This window comes from Lagenorhynchus albirostris, chromosome 5 (assembly GCF_949774975.1).
Source record: "Lagenorhynchus albirostris chromosome 5, mLagAlb1.1, whole genome shotgun sequence".
Taxonomy (NCBI): domain Eukaryota; kingdom Metazoa; phylum Chordata; class Mammalia; order Artiodactyla; family Delphinidae; genus Lagenorhynchus; species Lagenorhynchus albirostris.
Genome location: NC_083099.1, coordinates 137479477 through 137501449, shown reverse-complemented (window position 1 = coordinate 137501449; position 21973 = coordinate 137479477). Strand labels below are relative to the sequence as shown.

At 37.3% G+C, this 21973-nt stretch overlaps 1 protein-coding gene across 1 annotated transcript in view; it reads right to left on the bottom strand.

Moving 5' to 3' along the window:
• Positions 1 to 21973, bottom strand: part of TTC3 (tetratricopeptide repeat domain 3) — a 139027-nt gene that overhangs the window by 40861 nt on the left and 76193 nt on the right. Inside the window, exons 26-32 of the mRNA XM_060150918.1 lie at positions 21123 to 21259; positions 19250 to 19576; positions 16859 to 17110; positions 14090 to 14136; positions 13052 to 13108; positions 11969 to 12042; positions 4270 to 4434 (exon numbers count right to left, since the gene is read on the bottom strand). Coding sequence (XP_060006901.1) covers positions 4270 to 4434; positions 11969 to 12042; positions 13052 to 13108; positions 14090 to 14136; positions 16859 to 17110; positions 19250 to 19576; positions 21123 to 21259 — 1059 coding nt within the window. The remainder of the gene's footprint in view (positions 1 to 4269; positions 4435 to 11968; positions 12043 to 13051; positions 13109 to 14089; positions 14137 to 16858; positions 17111 to 19249; positions 19577 to 21122; positions 21260 to 21973) is intronic.

Genomic DNA, 21973 nt, shown 5'->3' with positions numbered 1-21973 from the left:
CCCCTATTCAAAGCAACTGCTATACTGAAACATAAAGACCAAAAGCCACTTCTCTTTGCCTGCACTGCTGATCTAAATACTTAAAAGCCGTCAGTCTCTTTTAAAGTGTTTTTTGATAAACATTTTCCCCTTAGAATAAGCTCTGCAATAGAAACTCCCCTACATACATGTTGTTTTGCAAGGTAACAGGTTAAATATGCGTTTACCTTAAGATTCTAATCAAACTTCATTTTTAATGAGAAATCTCTAAAAGCAGAAACTGTTGAGGGAGGGTAATAAGGTAAAAAGAAGCAAATCACTGTAGCCTCAGGAACAATAACCCTTGCTGAGGGTTCTGGTCAATTGGTATAAATAACACTGACCCCACAATCTGTCCCAAGAGAGACCTTTCCAGTTGTTGGTGTTTAGCTGTCACAAGCAACAGCAGATAATTCATCAGTGGTGTTATGTGTATTTACTTTTTGCTCTCCGTGATGAATACTATAGAGAATCATTTAAAAATAAAGCTTTTCTACCTGCATTAAAATACTTAAATCCAAAATGGGATCACTAAAGAACAGAGACCACAGGAAAGAAAACCATTACCAGTAATTTAGCAGAGAGCTTTTCAAGAGTTCGCAACATGAATGACGATATAGATATGGTGATGATTATTGAGTAACTAATAAAAGTCAGATTCCTGAAGAATACTTAAGGATACAAAAAAAGGCTCACCATGCATTTTTAGGTGAAAAGGGCAAATGACAAAGCTGAGTGTAGAGTTAAATAACAGCTTATAAAGTCCAAAGCATATATTTCATACATATAAACATTTTAAAAGTCTGGGGACTTCCCTGGTCCAGTGGTTGAGACTCCACACTTCCACTGCAAGGGGCATGGGTTTGAGCCCTGGTCGGGGAACTAAGATCCTGCATGCCGCACGGTGCGGCCAAAAAAATAAAATAAAAAGTCTGAAAGGATACACACCTTTTTTTTTTTGAAGAAATAGAGCCTCCATGTTTTTTCCACTGGCTAAATAGCAATGAATTTTTCATACATTCAAACAGAACAAAATTTAATTCAACAAAGAAAAATAGCATTATAACCACATTGTGAATAAAATTTTTATAGTGATTGTTATTTGAAATGCAACACAAAATGAACTTTAACTCTATTTATATGCTTTTCTAGCCTTGAAAAATAGTTTCTGTAGATAAACATGGGGCCCAAGATAGCACAAATATGATTTCTTCATAATCCAGGCTCTAATAGGGATAGTGTTCTTGCACTTCAGAACCTGAGGCAGACTGGCCATGCTGTGCTTGACGGAAGTGATAAAAATAATAATAAAGTTAATTTTACCACAGATAACAATAGTTGCTATATTACATACATGTACATGTTTTCATATTTTAAGGAACCTCCATACTGTTTTCCATAGTGACTATACCAATTTACCTTCCCATCAACAGTGAACAAGGGTTCCCTTTTCTCCACATCCTTGCCAACACTTATTTCTAGTCTTTTTGATAAAAGCTATTCTAACAGGTATGAGATGGAGATGATAGCTTATTGTGTGTTTATTTTTAAACTGAAGTACAGTTGACTTAAAATATTGTGTTAGTTTCAGGTTTTACAGCAAAGTGATTCATTTATATTTTTTTTTTCAGGTTACTTTCCATTGTAGGTTATTACATTATTGTGTTTTTGATTTGCATTTCCCTAATGATTAATGATGCAGAACATCTTTTCATGTACCTGTTGGCCATCTGTATGTCTTCTTTGGGAAAATGGCTATTCAGGTCTTCTGCCCATTTTCTAATTGGACTGTTTGGTTCTTTTGCTATCGAGTTGTATCAGTACTTCATACATTTTGGATATTAGCCCCTTATCAAATATATGATTTTCAGATTATTTTCCCATTTGCAAATATGTGTATGTATATGTTCATAATTCAGTGATGATCATTAGTGTCTTAAATGGTCCTTAATGGACTGTCACGTGCTAGTGCATGTCACTGTCAGAACAGGGGCAAGGGATAGGAATGGGAAAAATATTTCCAAAAGCATTCCCATCCTACTATTCTGGTTGTGCCCCTTTGAAAAATCACTGTTTTCTACATGCTCATGATTCCTTTTTTTTTTAAAGAAATAGATTAAAATATAAGGACCCAGTTCCCTCTTTCCTGGAAGAGAGCATGACAAGTAAGCAAGAACCACATTTTCTTTTTGGTAGGCAAAGACTGATAGGGAGAAAAAACCCGATTCTTATTGCACAAAGTCATTTTTATTTGCAATACAGTGATTCAACCAATGATCAATTTTGCGCTCCTGCTACTTGTAAGCTGCGTGATAGAACTACATTTTCTACTTTTTCTGAAATCTTCCCCAGTGCTTAACCTTAAGTGGTTAATAAATCTTGACTAATTAACACTACTAAAGAGGTGTTAGGAAAAACTGAATGTAGAATGCCACCTACTGAAATTTATTATGCTTCAACTATGTGTATCATAAAATGTTAGAATAAGGTGGAGGTCACTGAAAAAAAAATCAGTCCAACCCCCTACTTTAAACTGAAATACTTACATCAAGAAAAAGTTAACAGCAGTTATCATAGTATTCTTGACTTCTTATCTAATATGTTTCTACTCTACACTCTTTTCATATACAATAATTTTATTTTTCTTTCTCTTACCCATTGGCCACTAAAAAAATCATTCTTAAGCCAATCATTACATGTTTACTTTTGAAAATTCAAGGAAAGAATTATGTTTTGAGGTATGAATTCCTGTAACTTCTTGACTTTCTCCTATTATAAGATATAAATTCTATCTCAAAATACACAAACAAATCAGCCTATTGGGTTCTCATAAAGTTATTAAATTTCTTCCCACTTATAGTGGTAATAAATTCTTTAAGAAGCAAGCTCCTGGAAACTACAGTTTAGCTTCAGTTTTGGATGCCTGAAGCAAAGTCCAGAATGTTTTAAGAAATACTGGTGTAGTTTTATAGCTGATTCCAGGTTGTCATCCAGTTCTCTGAGAGTTTGATTTGCTCAGCACTTCAACTCTGAAGAAAAACTACGAAAAGGGATCCAAGAGGATATAACAAGACTGAATAGGAACAATGCAACTGAGAAAAAGAGAAGTAACAATAACCAAATTATACATGAGTGATGGGTTTTCCAGGAGTTCATTTTTTTAAATTAATTTTTATTGGAATATAGTTGCTTTACAATGTTGTGTTAGTTTCTACTGTACAACAAAGTGAATCAGCTATATGTATACATATATCCCCTCTTTTCTGAGACAGGAGTTTGCTTTCAAATTAATTTTCTGTTGCAGATCTTTGCCCCTCAACTTCTTTTCCTAAGGAAGGCATCATGCACAACTTATTAATGCCAAGCTAAAAAAAAAAAGGCAAACGTTTCCTAGATTTTTCTGAACTCTTTTCTCCACTACTGTATCCACTCCACAAAGACTTGACTTTAGTGTTAATTTCTCTTTTCTTTTTTTTTGGCCATGTCCTGTGGCATACAGGATCTTAGTTCCCCGACCAGGGATCGAACCCATGCCCCCTGCAGTAGATGTGCTGAATCATGGACCGCCAGGGAAGTCCCCTAGTGTTAATTTCACATTCATATTTTCAATCCAAAAGTAATTGAGCCCAAAGTTTCTTTAAAGGAAAAGTCTGTTTCTCTTTACTTAGATAAATGTCTGGAAGTCAAGTTTTCAATTCAATAAAGAGATACAGGGTTCTATATGTGTTCTATACCATCACAACTGGACAACTATCTCAGCAGAAGTAATAACCAGATCCTGGTATCCCTTCCCCATTAAAGGGCAGTGCTTCACCAAGCTACATTAATTGTCACTAAACTTAGGAGATGCCAAACAACTGCATCATCAACATAAGGACAATGAGATCAAATAATTACACTATTCCTTGTCAAATGTATATACTTTGGAATTCATGATAAAAGATTATGGCTGGAAACTGTTTATCATTCCTATCAGGACATACCAGGACAGTTTTGGAAATAGACAGAATCTACATTAGCAGCTCAAACTGACAAAACTAATAATCATTAGGATTCTAAATGTAATAGTTAAAAATCTTCAATTAACTCTGTGTAATACATGACAGAAGCCATAAAAACACTCTTCTTCCCCAGAGTTTGTGAGCCAATCAGTGATTCCTTTAATAAACATAAAGGGACACAAAGTAAACAACTTAAGATCTTTAACTGGCAGCCTCAGTATAATAGTTGTAGGAATGTTAAACTACTTACTCATATAGAGTTGAACATTTTTGTTTTGGGTTAATGTCCCACAGCTTCTTATTACGGACAACATATTCATTACTGTGCTGTCCATACAGAGCTTCAAATTCTTCTACATCGTGACGAAGATGGTCAGGCACTACAAATGGGCCCGCAGAATTTGAATTGCGTTTGCTGATTAAAAAAAAAAAAAACCACAATTTTGTGAGTAATTAACTTTCAGGTGGCCCAGAGTAACATTTAAATTGAAATAAAGATAGCAACATATTACTCAACTTCAGGATGCAAAAAAACACTACCAGAGAATTTAATGTAGAACAGTTACCTTTCCACAATTACAGTCAAGAGATACCTGACTACTGAGTAACGTACGAGATAACGTGACTACTGAATAAGGTACAAGATATCTGACTACTAGGTAAGGTACAAGATACCTAAGGACTTTTAATTACTTACTCTTGCTACCAAGAGGAAATATTTTTTGAATTCTGGTTTTAAAAGAAATCAATGTTGCACTAATTGTAACCCGTTAAAGAGAAAAATGACAGAGTTTATTATAACTGCTATCAATTTAAGTTAAGGTGAGACTGAGACTGGTAAAAGGTACTTAAATAAAAAGATTTAAAAAAAAAACAGTATAAGATTCTAACACTCTAAAAAGATATCATAGTTTGAGTGTGGGCTCTACACCAGACTGCTGATTTACACTCTGGCTGTGCTATGTACAAGCTTTGTGTCCTTGGACACTCAACTACACTGTGCCTGAGCTTCCTTATCTGTAAACTGAATATAATACTACTGCTTATCTCCTAGAAAAAAGAGTGGATTAAATGAGTTACACATAAAAAGCTCTTAAAATAGTGCCTGGTACATAAGTGCTATCAAAATATAGGCTACTATTATTTTAACTTAAAACAATCCCTCCATTCAAAGAATCCACGGAAATGTACAAAGCCAACTGTTATTACAACTCATTTAAGAAACGTGGGGGGGCTTCCCTGGTGGCACAGTGGTAGAGAGTCTGCCTTCCGATGCAGGGGACACGGGTTTGTGCCCCAGTTTGGGAAGATCCTGCATGATGCAGAGTGGCTGGGCCCGTGAGCCATGGCCGCCGAGCCTGCACGTCCGGAGCCTGTGCTCCGCAACGGGAGAGGCCACAACAGTGAGAGGCCCCAGTACCGCAAAAAGAAAAAAAAAAAAAAAAAAAGAAACGTGGGGGAAGAGAGAGATTGGTTCAAGATGGCGGAGTAGAGGAACGTGCGCTCACTCCCTCTTGCAAGAGCACCAGAATCACAACTAACTGCTGAACAATAATCGAGAGTAAGACACTGGAACTCACCAAAAAAGATACCCCACATCCAAAGACAAAGGAGAAGCCACAAGGAGACAGTAGGAGGGGGCGCAATCACAATATAATCAAATCCCATAACTGCTGGGTGGGTGACTCACAAACTGGAGAACGCTTATACCACAGAAGTCCACCCACTGGAGTGAAGGTTCTGAGCCCCACGTCAGGCTTCCCATCCTGGGGGTCTGGCAATGGGAGGAGGAATTCCTAGAGAATCAGACTTTGAGGCTGGCAGGATTTGATTATAGGACTTCGACAGGACTCGGGGAAACAGAAACTCCACTCTTGGAGGGCACACACAAAGTAGTGTGCGCATCGGGACCCAGGGGAAGGAGAACTGACCCATAGGAGACTGAACCAGACCTACCTGCTGCTGTTGGAGGGTCTCCTGCAGAGGCAGGGGGTGGCTGTGGCTCACCGTGGGGACAAGGACACTGGCAGCAGAAGTTCTGGGAAGTACTCCTTGGCGTGAGCCCTCCCAGAGTCTGTCATTAGCCCCACCAAAGAGCCCGGGTAGGCTCCAGTGTTGCGTCGCCTCAGGCCAAAAAAACCAACAGGAAGGGAAGCCAGCTCCACCCATCACCAGACAGGCAGATTAAAGTTTTGCCGAGCTCTGCCCACCAGAGCAACGCCCAGCTCTACCCATCACCAGTCCCTCCCATCAGGAAGCTAGCACAAGCCTCTTAGATAGCCTCATCCACCAGAGGGCAGACAGCAGAAGCAAGAACTACAACCCTGCAGCCTGTGGAAGAAAAACCACATTCACAGAAAGACAGACAAGATGAAAAGGCAGAGGGCTATGTGCCAGATGAAGGAACAAGATAAAACCCCAGAAAAACAACTAAATGAAGTGGAGACAGGCAACCTTCCAGAAAAAGAATTCAGAATAATGACAGTGAAGATGATCCACGACCTCAGAAAAAGAATGGAGGCAAAGATGGAGAAGATGCAAGAAATGTTTAACAAAGACCTAGAAGAATTAAAGAACAAACACCTAGAGGAATTAAAGGACAAACAAACAGAAATGAACAATACAATAACTGAAATGAAAAATACACTAGAAGGAATCAACAGCGGAATAACTGAGGCAGAACAATGGATAAGTGACCTGGAAGACAGAATGGTGGAATTAACTGCCACGGAACAGAATAAAGAAGAATGCATGAAAAGAAATGAAGGCAGCCTAAGAGACCTCTGGGACAACATTAAATGCAACAACATTCACATTATAGGGGTTCCAGAAGGAGAAGAGAGAGAAAGCACCTGAGAAAATATCTGAAGAGATTACATTTGAAAACATCCCTAACATGGGAAAGGAAATAGCCACCCAAGTCCAGGAAGACAGAGAGTCCCAGGCAGGATAAACCCAAGAAGAAACACGCCGAGACACATAGTAATCAAATTGACAAAAATTAAAGACAAAGAAAAATTCTTGAGAGCACCAAGGGAAAAACGACAAATAACATACAAGGGAACTCCCAATAAGGTTAACAGCTGATTTCTCAGCAAAAACTCTACAAGCCAGAAGGGAGTGGCATGGTATATTTAAAATGATGAAAGGGAAGAACCTACAACCAAGATTATTCTACCCAGCAAGGATCTCATTCAGATTCCATGGAGAAATCAAAAGCTTTACAGACAAGCAAAATCTAAGAGAATCCACCAAACCAGCTCTACAACAAATGCTAAAGGAACTTCTCTAAGTGGGAAACACAAGAGAAGAAAAGGACCTACAAAAACAAACCCATAACAATTAAGAAAATGGTAATAGGAACATACATATCGAGAATTACCTTAAACATGAATGGATTAAATGCTCCAACCAAAAGACACAGGCTTGCTGAATGGATACAAAAACAAGACCCATATTACATGCTGTCTACAAGAGACCCACTTCAGACCTAGGGACACATACAGACTGAAAGTGGGGATGGAAAAAGATATTCCATGCAAATGGAAATCAAAAGAAAGCTGGAGTAACAATACTCATCAGATAAAATAGACTTTAAAATAAAGAATGTTACAAGAGACAAGGAAGGACACTACATAATGATCAATGGACCAATCCAAGAAGAAGATGTAACAATTATAAATATATACGCACCCAACATAGGAGCACCTCAATACATGAGGCAACTGCTAACAACTATAAAAGAGGAAATCGACTGTAACACAATAATAGTGGGGGACTTTAACACCTCACTTACACCAATGGACAGATCATCCAAACAAAAGATTAATAAGGAAACACAAGCTTTAAATGACAGAACAGACCAGACAGATTTAATTGATAATTGATATTTATAGGACACTTCATCCAAAAACAGATTACATTTTCTTCTCAAGTGCACACAGAACATTCTCCAGGATAGAACACACCTTGGGTCACAAATCAAGCCTCAGTAAATTTAAGAAAACTGAAATCATATCAAGCATCTTTTCTGACCACAATGCTATGAGATTAGAAATCAATTACAGGGAAAAAAAATGTAAAAAACACAAACACATGGAGGCTAAACAATATGTTAATAAGTAACCAAGAGATCACTGGAGAAATGAAAGAGGAAGTCAGAAAATACCTAGAGACAAATGACAACGAAAACACGATGATCCAAAACCAATGGGAGGCAGCAAAAGCAGTTCTAAGAGGGAAGTCTACAGCAACACAATCCTAACTCAAGAAACAACAAATATCTCAAATAAACAATCTAACCTTACACCTAAAGGAACTAGAGAAAGAAGAACAAACAAAACCCAAAGTTAGTAGAAGAAATCATAAAGATCAGAGCAGAAATAAATGAAATAGAAACAAAGAAAACAATAGCAAAGATCAATAAAACTAAAAGACGGTTCTTTGAGAAGATAAACAAAATTGATAAACCATTAGCCAGACTCATCAAGAAAAAGAGGCAGAGGACTCAAATCATTAAAATTAGAAATGAAAAAGAAGTTACAATGGACACCACAGAAATACAAAGCATCGAACAGACGACTAACAAGCAACTCCATGCCAATAAAATGGACAACCTGGAAGAAATGGAGCAATTCTAAGAAAGGTATCACCTTCCAAGACTGAACCAGGAAGAAATAGAAAATATGGACAGACCAATCACAAGTAATGAAATTGAAACTGTGATTAAAAATCTTTCAACAAACAAAAGACCAGGACCAGATGGCTTCACAGGTGAATTCTATCAAATATTTAGAGAACAGTTAACACCCACCCTTCTCAAACTCTTCCCAAAAATTGCAGAGGAAGGAACACTCCCATACTCATTCTATGAGGCCACCATCTCCCTGATATGAAAACCAGACAAAGATACTACAAAAAAAGAAAATTACAGACCAAGAGCACTGATGAATATAGATGCAAAAATCCTCAACAGAATACTAGCAAACAGAATCCAAAAACATATTAAAAGGATCATACACCATGATCAAGTGGGATTATCCCAGGGATGCAAGGATTCTTCAATATATGCAAATCAATCAATGTGATACACCATATTAACAAACTGAAGAAGAAAAACCATATGATCACCTCAATAGACGCATAAAAAACTTCTGACAAAATTTAACACCCATTTATGATAAAAACTCTCCAGAAAGCAGGCATAGAGGGAACCTACCTCAACATCATAAAGGCCATATATGACAAACCCACAGCAAACACCATTCTCAATGGTGAAAAACTGAAAGCATTTCCTCTAAGATCAGGAAAAAGACAAGGATGTCCACTCTCGCCATGATTATTCAACATAGTTTTGGAAGTCCTAGCCACGGCAATCAGAGAAGAAAAAGAAATAAAAGGAATACAAATTGGAAAAGAAGAAGTAAAACTGTCACTGTTTGCAGATGGCATGAGACTATAAATAGAGAATCCTAAAGATGCCACCAGAAAACTACTAGAGCTAATCAATGAATTTGGTAAAGTTGCAGGATACAAAATTAATGCACAGAAAACTCTTGCATTCCTATACACTAATGATGAAAAATCTGAAAGAGAAATTAAGGAAAGACTCCCATTTACCAGTGCAACAAAAAGAATAAAATACCTAGGAATAAACCTACCTAGGGAGACAAAAGACCTGTATGCAGAAAACTATAAGACACTGATGAAAGAAAATAAAGATGATACAAACAGATGGAGAGATATACCATGTTCTTGGACTGGAAGAATCAGTATTGTGAAAATGACTACACTACCCAAAGCAATCTGCAGATTCAATGCAATCCCTATCAAATTACCAATGGCATTTTTTACAGAACTAGAACAAAAAATCTTAAAATTTGTATGGAGACACAAAAGGCCCCGAATAGACAAAGCAGTCTTGAGGGAAAAAAAAGGAGCTGGAGAAATCAGACCTCCCTGAATTCAGACTACAGTACAAAGCTACAGTAATCAAGACAATATAGTACTGGCACAAAAACAGACATATAGATCAATGGAACAGGATAGAAAGCCCAGAGATAAACCCATGCACCCATGGTTAACTAATCCATGACAAAGGAGGCAAGGATATACACTGCAGAAAAGACAGTCTCTTCAATAAGTGGTGCTGGGAAAACTGGCCAGCTACATGTAAAAGAATGGAATTAGAACACTCCCTAACACCATACACAAAAATAAACTCAAAATGGGTTCGAGACCTAAATATAAGACTGAACACTATAAAACTCTTAGAGAAAAACATAGGAAGAACACTCTGATGTAAATCACAGCAAGATCTTTTTTGATCCACCTCCTAGAGTAATGGAAAGAAAAACAAAAATAAACAAATGGGACCCAATGAAACTTAAAAGCCTTTGCAAAGCAAAGGAAACTACAAACAAGACGAAAAGACAATCCTCAGAATGGGAGAAAGTACTGGCAAACGAATCAATGGACAAAGGATTAATCTCCAAAGTACATAAAGAGCTCATACAGCTCAATATTAAAAAAACAAACAACCCAATCCAAAAATTGGCAGAAGACCTAAATAGACAGGTCTCCGAAGAAGACATACAGATGGCCAAGAAGCAAATGCAAAGCTGCTCAACATCAGTAATTATTAGAGAAATGCAAATCAAAACTACAATGAGGTTATCACCTCACACCGGTAAGAATGGGCATCATCAAAAAATCTACAAACAGCAAATGCTGGAGAGGGTGTGGAGAAAAGGGAACCCTCTTGCACTGTTGGTGGGAATGTAAATTGGTACAGCCACTATGGAGAACAGTATGGAGGGTCCTTAAAAAACTAAAAATAGAACTACCATACGACCCAGCAATCCCACTACTGGGCATATGCCCAGAGAAAACCATAATTCAAAAAGACACATGCACCCCAATGTTCACTGCAGCACTATTTACAATAGCCAGGTCATGGAAGCAACCTAAATGCCCATCGACAGATAAATGGATAAAGAAGATGTTGCACGTATATACAATGGAATATTACTCAGCCATAAAAACGAGCAAACTTGGGTCATTTGTAGAGACATGGATGGATCTAGAGACTGTCATACAGAGTGAAATAAGTCGGAAAGAGAAAAACAAATATCGTATATTAATGCATATATGTGGAACCTAGAAAAATGGTACAGATGAACCGGTTTGCAGGGCAGAAACTGAGACACAGATGTAGAGAACAAACAAGTATGGACACCAAGGGGGTAAAGTGGCAGGGTGGTGGTGGTGTGATGAATTGGGAGATTGGGATTGACATGTATACACTAATATGTATAAAATGGGTAACTAATAAGAACCTGCTGTATAAAAAAATAAGTAACATAAAATTCAAAAAAAGTGGATAGTAATAATATAACTTAAAAAATAAATTAATTTAATTTAATTTAAAAAAAAAGAAATGTGAGGGGAAAAAATTTTGTGGGTTTTTGGTCCATATAGGAATATGATATAAAAAGGTCACTGCTTCTCACTAGTTTTATTTCTTTTGTCTATTTGTCTCTTGAAAACTCAGTTTCAACAACCAGCTACCACTGGAAATCACTAACATCTAAGGTTAAACCACAACATCATTTACAGCCTCCAAAACATCTTCCTAGTAATTATCAACAGGACATTCTCTTCACTGAACATTTTAAAGAATAGTTTCTAGGATCTTCCCACAGTATCTTGCACAGAGTAGGTTCTCAAACTTATCAAATGAAGGTCATCAGCCCTGTGATTTTAATGCAGTTTATATGAATTCTTAACACTGACAGGCCACACTATAAATTCAACCATGAGGGGTCACATCAGGTTGTCATTAATAGATGCACATCTTTAGAGAAGTTAGGGAAATAAAACACAAGTTTAAAGTACATTAATACCACTTTTAAGTTCAAATAAAGCAAAAATTTTCAGACTGTACTTACTTATGGTCTTCACCTGAAGTGACAGTCTCATTATTTGGTGCGACTGAAGGGGTTCCAGACCCAACTAACATAGGCTGGTTTAAAAGACAGAAAAATGACAAGGATTTTCTACCTTAAAATTACCACTAAAACTGATGAATGCTTACATAAATAAATATGCATACAAACTGCCAATATATATGACTGATGTAAATTTTCTTGTGAACAGGAACATACAGTAATAAAACTTTCAACAGCCACAAATAGGCACAAATTAACATTTAGGTAGCTTCTAACGCTCTAAAATTTTTTTAATTATCACTGTTTAAACTCTCATTTTAGATAAACTAAAGACATATAGTCAAAGATAAAAAGTTTTATTGGAACTTATAAGCTGCTCTCATCCTCCCCTAATATTTGTTCACTTTTTCAACCCCTGCCCCCTATTTGATCCCCCAAATACATAAGAGCCACGAAGAACCCACCATAAGATTTAAAAATAATGCCCTAGTTATCTCATGTGCCTGAAGCAGAGCTTTAGGTGAGAGGAAGGAAGGGAGCCTTTCAATTCTGAGATTCTGTCATGATGATTAGTATTCAGCATCTTTATTTTGAATGTTTTAGATAATAATTCTATTAGTTATTAATAATAGGTATCATGTCTTGTCATACAGATAATGACACTAAGTAAGGCACACGGAAGTCAAGTAACTTGCCCAAGGTCGCACAGATAATAAAAATAATAACAGTTGGTAGAACCAAGATAAGAACCCAGGTCTGCCTGATGCCAAAGCAGCCTTGGTCCCATTGCTCTATGACCAGCCATACAAAGTCCTACATTATGACAATGATTTCACCAGGAAATATCTAGAAAATAAAAAGGACAATAAAGAGTCTCTTTCAAGAATTACTTATATATGACATGAACCTTAAACTTCCTCAAAATGTAGAAGACTGCCAAAACATCTTTAGACGAAAGCCTAGAAATTCTTTCTCTACAAAATACTTCAAAATATCCCAAGAATTGGTTAATTCTTATTTATATTTATTTATATATTCAATTAATTATTTTGGACAAGAATCAATACAGAAAATACTCCATACCTTTGAATCTTTTGGCTTCTTTTTCTTGCCTTTGTTTTTTATCTTGGTAGAATTAAACTAAAACATAAAAATTATTGAACACTCATATAACAGTGTTATGAAGCTGCCATGTATTATAAAGATACCATACTGATTTTCACAGACTAGCCCTAAGCTGAAGTACATGAAATGTTTAACAAAAATTAACACTATAGTGTGTTAAGCCCTAGTGTTTTGATTTATAATAGAAAATAAGAAAAAGTTAAATGATGCCTAATGCTATAACTAAAATTAAATTGTTCCAACCTAACATGTTGTACCCATTTTAAACAAGGTTTATGTCATTTCAAGGAATTAACCAGACTTATTAAGTAATTCCAGTTATATGCTGATCATATTTTAATGATTTTCCTTTTACTAAACCAAACTCAACATTCTACAGCTGGCCAGACACCAGGGCACAAACAATGAATTCAGAAGAAGCATTTACTTCCCATGGGCTATGTCAGCTGTGTTTCTACAGTTAGCCAGACAGTGTCTAACAGAGTAGGCTAAGACAAAGTTTCAAGTATAGATGACTTGATCCTAAAAATCAGTAAACAAGTATCTTTCTGACTGAAAACTGCCACAAACTACTAAGGAAGACAATTCTGGAATTATTTTAACTTAAGCTCAATTGTAAGCCGCTCAAAGCAAAGTCCATTTGTTTTCCTTACAGAACAAAACATTGCGATTTTAATCATTACAGATAACGTTTCATTTTTATGCCAGCAGATGACTCAAGAGCTCCTTTCCTGTATCTATGATTAACATTTATTAGTTGTGAAAACGTATGGACATTGTCTAATTTAAACTTCAGAGTGTGCTGACTGTTGTTCCAATTCCAAGAGGAAGATTGGGATTAACTTTCTAAGGAAATCGTACACGTTATCCAGAAGTCCTCAAGGTTTGGTTCTGGAGCGCCTCTTGTGATGTAAACAAACACTGGCCTGGGTCCTCCTCTCTTCCTTTGGCTGACATGAATTAGAACATAACATTGAAAGTGATCAAATAACTTACTGGCACATCACCACTGTCCTGTTTCCTTAATACAGTGCAGCGGCTGTCTGTAGGAAGATACAGATGGTTTTGTGAGGAAACAAAATGTTTATATTGCCATAGGATACACTAAAGCCTTAAAGAAAACCACCCCAGATACTACTAACATCCACTATGTTCTACTCCTTATTTGGCTTTGACGTAAGTTTAGCTTAGAAACCAGGAGCAAAATGGCCAACCCATCGGAAAACCAACTACAAAGAACCACAAAATTTCAATCCAATTCAGTATAATTTGACTGCTTTCTAGGCACCGAACTCTGTGCTAGGCGCAGGGAATACAGAAATGTATAGAGAAGTCCCTGCCATCGATAACCTCATGTTCTGCAAGCTACACAGAGGCAAACACCCATAGCTCAGTGTGCTAAATGCCACAGCAAATACAGTGGAAACAAGCTGACAGAATAATAAAGCCTTCAAGGGGAGTGGCCTGAGTCAGGGGTCAGGGAGGGATGTGGGGAGGAGGGGACTTGAACAAGTTAGACTTGAAATGAACAAGCAGAGGGGTGGGATGTGAGCAAGGAAAGCACAATGCAGGTTTGGACACAGTAGGAAGTGGGGTGTATATTCAGAGGGCAGATGGGGTGAGTGCTAATGAACCCAGACAGACAAGGTGAATTCAATTTGTAGGCAAAATGAAGCAAGTGCTTCCCAAACAAAATACTTATAGGATCAGACAGATGTTCTAGAAGAGTCACTAACAGCAACATAAGAGAAAGATTTGGAGTAGGAGGGTCAGAAGCATGGAGACCAGTTTGGAGGCTACTGCAATCATGGAAAGATTATTAAGACCCTGGCCTAGGGAAGCGGAGGTAGACACGGAAGGGCAGATCAAAAATAAAGCTTATTTGAATTGGCAACAAACTAGACATGGGGTAACAGGCAAGAGGAAGGGTGGAGACCAGTTTCAGAGTTTTCCTGCTTAAAAACAATATTAAAACGTTATTATCTGAGATAACCAGGAAAAACAGGTCTCTAGAGATACAAGTGGCTTAAGCCATATTGCTCTTAATGGGTCTCTTGGCCATCTACACAAAAATTCCAACAGGGAAATACGCATGCAGGATCCAGGAGAGTTTGGGTCTCCCAATTATCACGGCATTGGTGATATTATTGAGTACTCTTATTTACAAGATCAGTGGATTTTGAAGTTTTAAGAAATACAGTCATTCCTTTAAATGAAAGGAGACAAAATTGAAAATGTCTGGGATGAGGGTGAGAGGCACAAGTAGTGAACTTGAAAATCTGCTGGCTGGTCATTTGGCTGGTGGCTTCCAACCCTATGACTAAAAGCAGAGAACTAGTCACAACTGGATGGACTGTATTATTTTAGGTATAGAACACAAGAATCAGGGAAAACACATAATGAGAGGGTTGGGTCCTTTTTAGTTATCTTGTGTGATCCAAACATGCATTGAGTTTTGTAAGCTCAGTCCCAGAACAGCGTTTTATTACCAGCAGCAGCAAACTGATGGCAATAAATTCAGGCTATCAAGAAGCATGTCGCCTCCAGTCATGAAGCAGTGTCCTAGGAAAATAAAGTCACCTATATTTGAGAACCACAACAAAAGTAAGCTTTTCGGTTCCTTATACTGCATTTGAACTTCATAATGCATAACATTTTTGTACAAGGCCAGACCTTTTCATGTACCCTTTAAAACAAATGGCACAAAATTTGAAAGTCTAACTCCTGACAATATATAAGCAGACTTCTGATGCTAAGGGAAAAGGTGGGGGCAGGGGCGAGGCGTTATCCTAAGAGATACATGCAGTACCAAAGACAAGAAATTTAAATTAATCTAGAATCTAAGAATATTAAAATTTTGAACAAAACAGAATCACACAGATCACTGGCTCCAATTCCTCATTTTAATGATGAAGAAACTAACATTCAAGAGAAGTTAAAGAATTAACTACTAGTTAACCTATTCTGCCAAACTGGACTCCATGCCATTATCCAAGCAGCCCCCTCAAGTCCCCTCCACCCTGTCTCTAATTCTGGATGTCAACCTGTCAAATTCCACCTCCATGTTCAAAGCTGGACTTGGACTCTACCCCTGCACCAAGGCTTTCCTCCTCCCCGAGGAGAACCCCTCAGCACTTTTTCTGGTCCTCTCTTCTCCCATATTACAGCTATCTGTATATTCATTTTACTGCCTTTTCTGAAACATAAGGTCCTTGAGGGCAGAGACTAGCGTAAGCATTTCTGAATTCCTTGTTAACACCTAGCACAGGGCCTTGAAGCAGTAGTAAAAGAAAGTTTCTAATTAATTGAGTTAGGAAAGTAGCTGGGCCACAGCCTACTTTTCTTGACTCCCAGCTCTAGGCTCTTCCCACTACAATACATATTCTATCTGTTCTAGATTCTGCAAGCGTCACCTACTTCTGCAGGCCAATGTTTTCTTGAATGTAAAAAATCAAGCCATTTCCTAAGAAACGCCATCCCTTTGATATACAATCTCTGCCATGACACTGTGAAAATACCTACTATGAGAATAGTATGGTGTACAGTCCGTGTAATGTATCCATCTGAATATCTCTACAACACTTAACTCCACAGAGTAAGAAGGCTTTATGACATTTTAAAAAAAAATCACTATTCTTAACACTAATTTCCCCAAATAAGCCAGTTGTACCATAATAAGTTGCATTATTTTCTTTAAATATTTAAGTAAGCCAGATCCTTTGGAGATTTTTTCTAAGATTAGATATAAACTGCAAGTCCACATACCCATTATATCAAAGAATTCATCCAAAGCATTCTGCAGTGCTGGGAACTTGTCTCTGTGTTCTTCCAGCAGCCATATTAAACATCGCGCTTCCTTCAGTGACGCTGGCTCACAGAAATAATCAAGCTGCTTTCCTTCTATAGAGCCTAGTTTATGACCATATTTCTCATTCCAGAGAAAAGTCATGATGCTAAAATCAAGCTCCTTAAGAGCGGCCCCATAACGAGAAAAAAAAGGTCCTGTGGCATCTAAGCCTATAATAAAAACAAAACCCAAGTCAGAAGAAGGGGAAAATTATTTGCTGTAAAGTCACATTCAGTTTCACATCTCTGAAAGCAGTTCTACTACAGTTTGCTTACATTTTCAGTGAAAACATTCAAATAATTGAGAACGAACTTGTTCAAGCTATTATGCATTTTAGAAACACCATTTCACATTAATATGTTAACTATAATAATTCTTATCTATGAGTTGAACAAGGTAGGCCAAAGGTTTCTATTAATATAGTTCTTTTTATCAGACCTAGGAGATAAAATGAATTAAATGCCTTTAAAAGGCATTTTTAAAGGCGTTAAATTCCTTTAAAAATATTACAATACCTTTTTCACTACTTCGCAGTGATTTGCATTCCAATTAGTTTAATTCCAAATTGGAATTTGCATTCCAATTATTAAGCTGACAAGGTTTTACAATGCTTTTCTGCATATGCTCCATAAGAACAAAATACCAATAATATACAGAACTTGCCAAGTGCCTATAAAACAGAAAATGGGCGAACTCCTCACCCAACACCCAAGAACTACACCTTATCCCCCAAAATATCACGGCTCCTTACCCTCCTCACAAGATGCGAGGTGGTCACTATTACCGCTTTTATCCCTCCCTTCTCCAACTCAGAAAAAGGGGTGGCTGCAACCTCACACGCCACTACTGAAAGGTGAACACCTGCTACCTACTAACACAGCCGCCAAAAAGCAAGGATTGGCTCTGTTCTCTCCCCCGACACGCCTCTAACACAGGACGGACCACAGGTTCCCAGTCCGCAAATGAAGCAGAGATTGCCAAGTTAAAATTACCCTGGACAACTGTTTCTTCCAGATGAAACAGTTAGCTTTGCAGAAGTCATGTTACATGAAAAATTAGTGTATTTAAACACCAGAATCAGGGATCACATAAAATACTCATACAAGGTTCAAGGGAATCAGCAATGAAGAAATACCACATTCACATCTCCATCTATGGCTCACATCAAAACATGTGCTCGTTAAGGGGAAGGGAGCAGATCACACCTAGTACTGAAACGTTAATCCCCGCTCCCACTGCGTTTAAACTAAGCTCTTTGTTAAATATAGCAGGTTAAAGTAAGACATAACTTTATAATTTACTTGTCTGATTGTCAGTAGACACTAATAGCAATCATCACTTAGGTGAAATTGTCCGGGGCCAGAAACCCATGGAGATGTATGCTCAACACAGCACCATTTAGTTATCAACTACACCAAGTTTGCTGCCATCTTACTTCGTCTCTACTGACAGAAACATATCAATATATTCTCCGAAACCCTGGAATTCTATCAGCTCCATGTCTCTAAGGCAGGTCAGGCAGGCTCTCTCTATAGACCGCTGCTGAAAGGGCCTGCCCTGCTGTGGCTCCCACTAGCCTTTTAACCCAGCAGGTGCCAAGTGAATCATCCACAGCACTAGGCAGCAGCCAACCTGGTCACCAGGACAAACAAGGCCCTGGTACCAGAAGAGATCACCATCTAGTTTAGTCAACAACTCTCTCTGCAGCTGCCTTCTGCAGTCCTTAGGTGGCTCTGGTCAAAGAGCCTGCTTGGGGGGGTTCTTCCTCAACCGCATTAGGAAAATCAGGGCAGAGGACCAGAATTTTACGACCCTGAGATTCACAACACTGAAAGTCAACCCCAGGGTATTTCTCTCTTAATCCTTAGATACAGATTTGCCCCAGGTGATCCTAAGCAATTAGTTCCATCCACTCTTTCCTGGAAATTCTTCACTAAGGAATGTGACTACGAAACTGCACGATCCCAGAGGGCACTCCCCAGCAGTTGACTCCAGGGGGTGCTATCTACCCATGGTTGTACCCATTATTCACGTACTTTACACAAGGACAAATAGTTTTGCATAACATAGGACTGGATTTTCTTACTGACTGAATTTTCCTGTGTTTCTACCTTATACAAAAGCATATTGTAACCCATCCATAAAGTAACTTAAAAATTGTGAGTTGGGGGAAATAGCATTTTTAACCATACAAGCTTGTGGTTCTACATTTTAAAAAATCATAAATGATGATAGGAAAATGAGACAGGATTCAGAGGCCTACGTTTATCCTTCCTATGAAACCGCATCTCTAGAATTAAGTGACGTACCAAAGCTATTAAGTTTTTGGATCCAGGTGGCTAATTTTGGTTCCACTTCTTTAAGTTCACTCAAAACATGCAGAAAAACCCTTGTCTTTACTCTATTCTTTTCTTGAACCAAATGACAAATGACATAGTCCACTGCTTCATTCAGAAAATTTCTGCTAGAAAAACAGGTTGTGTAGTCTTCTGTGGTTAAAACCTTCCAAGAAAGCAACTCTTTGAGAAGCTTGGAAGTATTCAGTATCCCGGACTTAATCTTGTCAGCATACTGCTTTATGCACTGCAGAATTCTGTCATCAAGGAACTGGCAACTCTGAACACTGTCTACAGTTTCTACGGATAAATAACAGTGGTCAGTAAAAAGGAGAAAGAGGAACAATTTGCAAAAATATAAACTCAGAAAAATTAACATAACATTACACAGCAATATAAAACATGACTCAGATGTACTCTTTATGTTGTTTTAAATAGCCTAAGAAATTTTAAATTAGGAATATAAATATTTAACACCTTTAAAAGGTATGAAAGTTCACATTAAATTGAACATATCAAGTACCTTATTTCCTTCACTTGTACCACTCATCTAAAAATCCTAACTGAGCCTCATCAACTACCCAAACTTTATATTCAGTAAATATGTTTCATGTATGAATGCAAAGGGTTTTTTCCTGGAGTTGAAGGGATCATTTCTTCAGGTATAAATACAGTTAACATTTGGTAGTTACTGTATGTTATTCATCTTATTATTGAATCCTAAATCATAGACCTGTGGAGTCATTGATTCCAAGCTGGGAAATATCTCAGAAGTTCATCTTCCCACCCAGGCATTTCCCCCTAAAAATGGACATTTAGCCTCTTGAAGCTAAGACAATAAATTAAATACAAAATATATATATATATAAAATAAGTAAATAATGTTCACTAAAATTTTTTTCGGTAGGAAAGATAACTGTGATTGATTTGTGAAACACTAATGGAATACTAGATGAAAAACAAAGACAACAAGAGGAAATATTTCATTTTGGGAACAGCCATCATAGTAGAAAATGAGAACAACGTACTTCAACTCAAAACTGAAAGCATACCTGGGGCTGTAACGTACAGTATGGTGACTATAGTTAATAATACTATTTTGCGTATCTGCACGTAGATCTTGAAAGTTTTCATGAAAAGAAAAATTCTGTATGTATGGTGATGGATGTTAATTGGACTTACTGTGGTAATCATTTTGCAATATATACAAATTTCAAATCATTATGTTGTACACCTGAAACTATACCTCAATTAAAAAGAAAAAAAAAAACTCAAACCACCCCCCGCCAAACCTGAAAGTAAATATGTCCACAGAAACAGTAAATTACTGAGACCGCTCCCATGTTGATCAGGGAATGCTGACAAGACAGGTGTAAAACAGAAGGCTGGATTAGGTAATCTCTCTGGCACCTAGTATGAACTGCTTCTTTATTTGAACTCAGCATATTTCAGATAATCAGTGGCTAATTTACAGTTCAACGTTTCAGAACTTAAATCTGTGTAGCAGGGTTTACAAACCACTGTCAAACATACAATAGGAATTTCAGATATTATTCTCACATGCACTTTGGAGATAAGGAAATGGACAGAGTGTCAGTTTGCCCTGAGTTAGTGGCAGGGTAGCGTTTTCAATCCCTGTATATTGCTTCTAAATTCAATGTTCCTTACACCAACCCCCTCCCCACCTCAGTGTATATCAGAAGATGGTGATAAAATCAAAATGCCAATGGAAATCTAAATTTCAATTCAATAACAATTAACACAAGGCCCAGCAAGATGAATATTTATATTTATACTTTTAAGCAAGAATATATTATTATTATCATGACTTGGACTCCCAGCATACCTTTCTGTTCTTCAATTTTAGGTGGATTACTTTCCCTTAAGTCCTCTTCCAATCTTTCTTGTGCTAATTTTTTTGCTTCCTTTTTTTGAATCTTCCGCTTCAATTTTTTGTCTTCTTTCAGCCTTAACTTCTCTAGGCTGATAAGTATTTACAATTAGTCATAACTCACCTTTGTTATAAACTCAATTAACTATTTTCCTTTGCCTAGTGTAAGTTACAAGTTTCCTTTTTTAGTTAAACTTGGCCTGTATCTTCTGTTCAATATCAAAAACTTTTGAGACGTGGTCAGTTCAGTCAAAACAAGTGTACTTGTTTCCTGAAAACAAGAACCTCAATGACTGAGTGACTTCTAATTAAGGATGGCATGTACAGATCATGCAGATGTTATTTCCATGTATTTGAGTTACTGCTTAGGGTAAACAGGAATAGTAAAAATGACTCTGCAAGGTAATACATGTAAATACTCATTTCCACAGTAAAATATTATTTTCACAACCCAATAATGGCCCACAACACCAGAATTTGGTCAATATGGTTACAAGTTCTCAACAAATAATTCTGTTCCTCTTTTCTTCTGCTCTTTCCTGGTCACCAATGATGAAAAAAATCACTTCTTAAAATGGAAAGCAAGAAGCAGGACCAAAAAGAAAAGAAAAAAGGATTGGAATTATTTGATCTGAACAAGAAGATATAGAAATGAATAATTTTGACAGTTCACTGAATATTTCAGGGTGAGAAACAGTCACTGGTTCAAAATGTTTGCTGAAGAGAGTAAAAGGAAAGATGCTTTTGGAATTAAAGTTTCAACAACAGAGAACTAAGTATATAATTTTTATCCAAATGCCAAATCT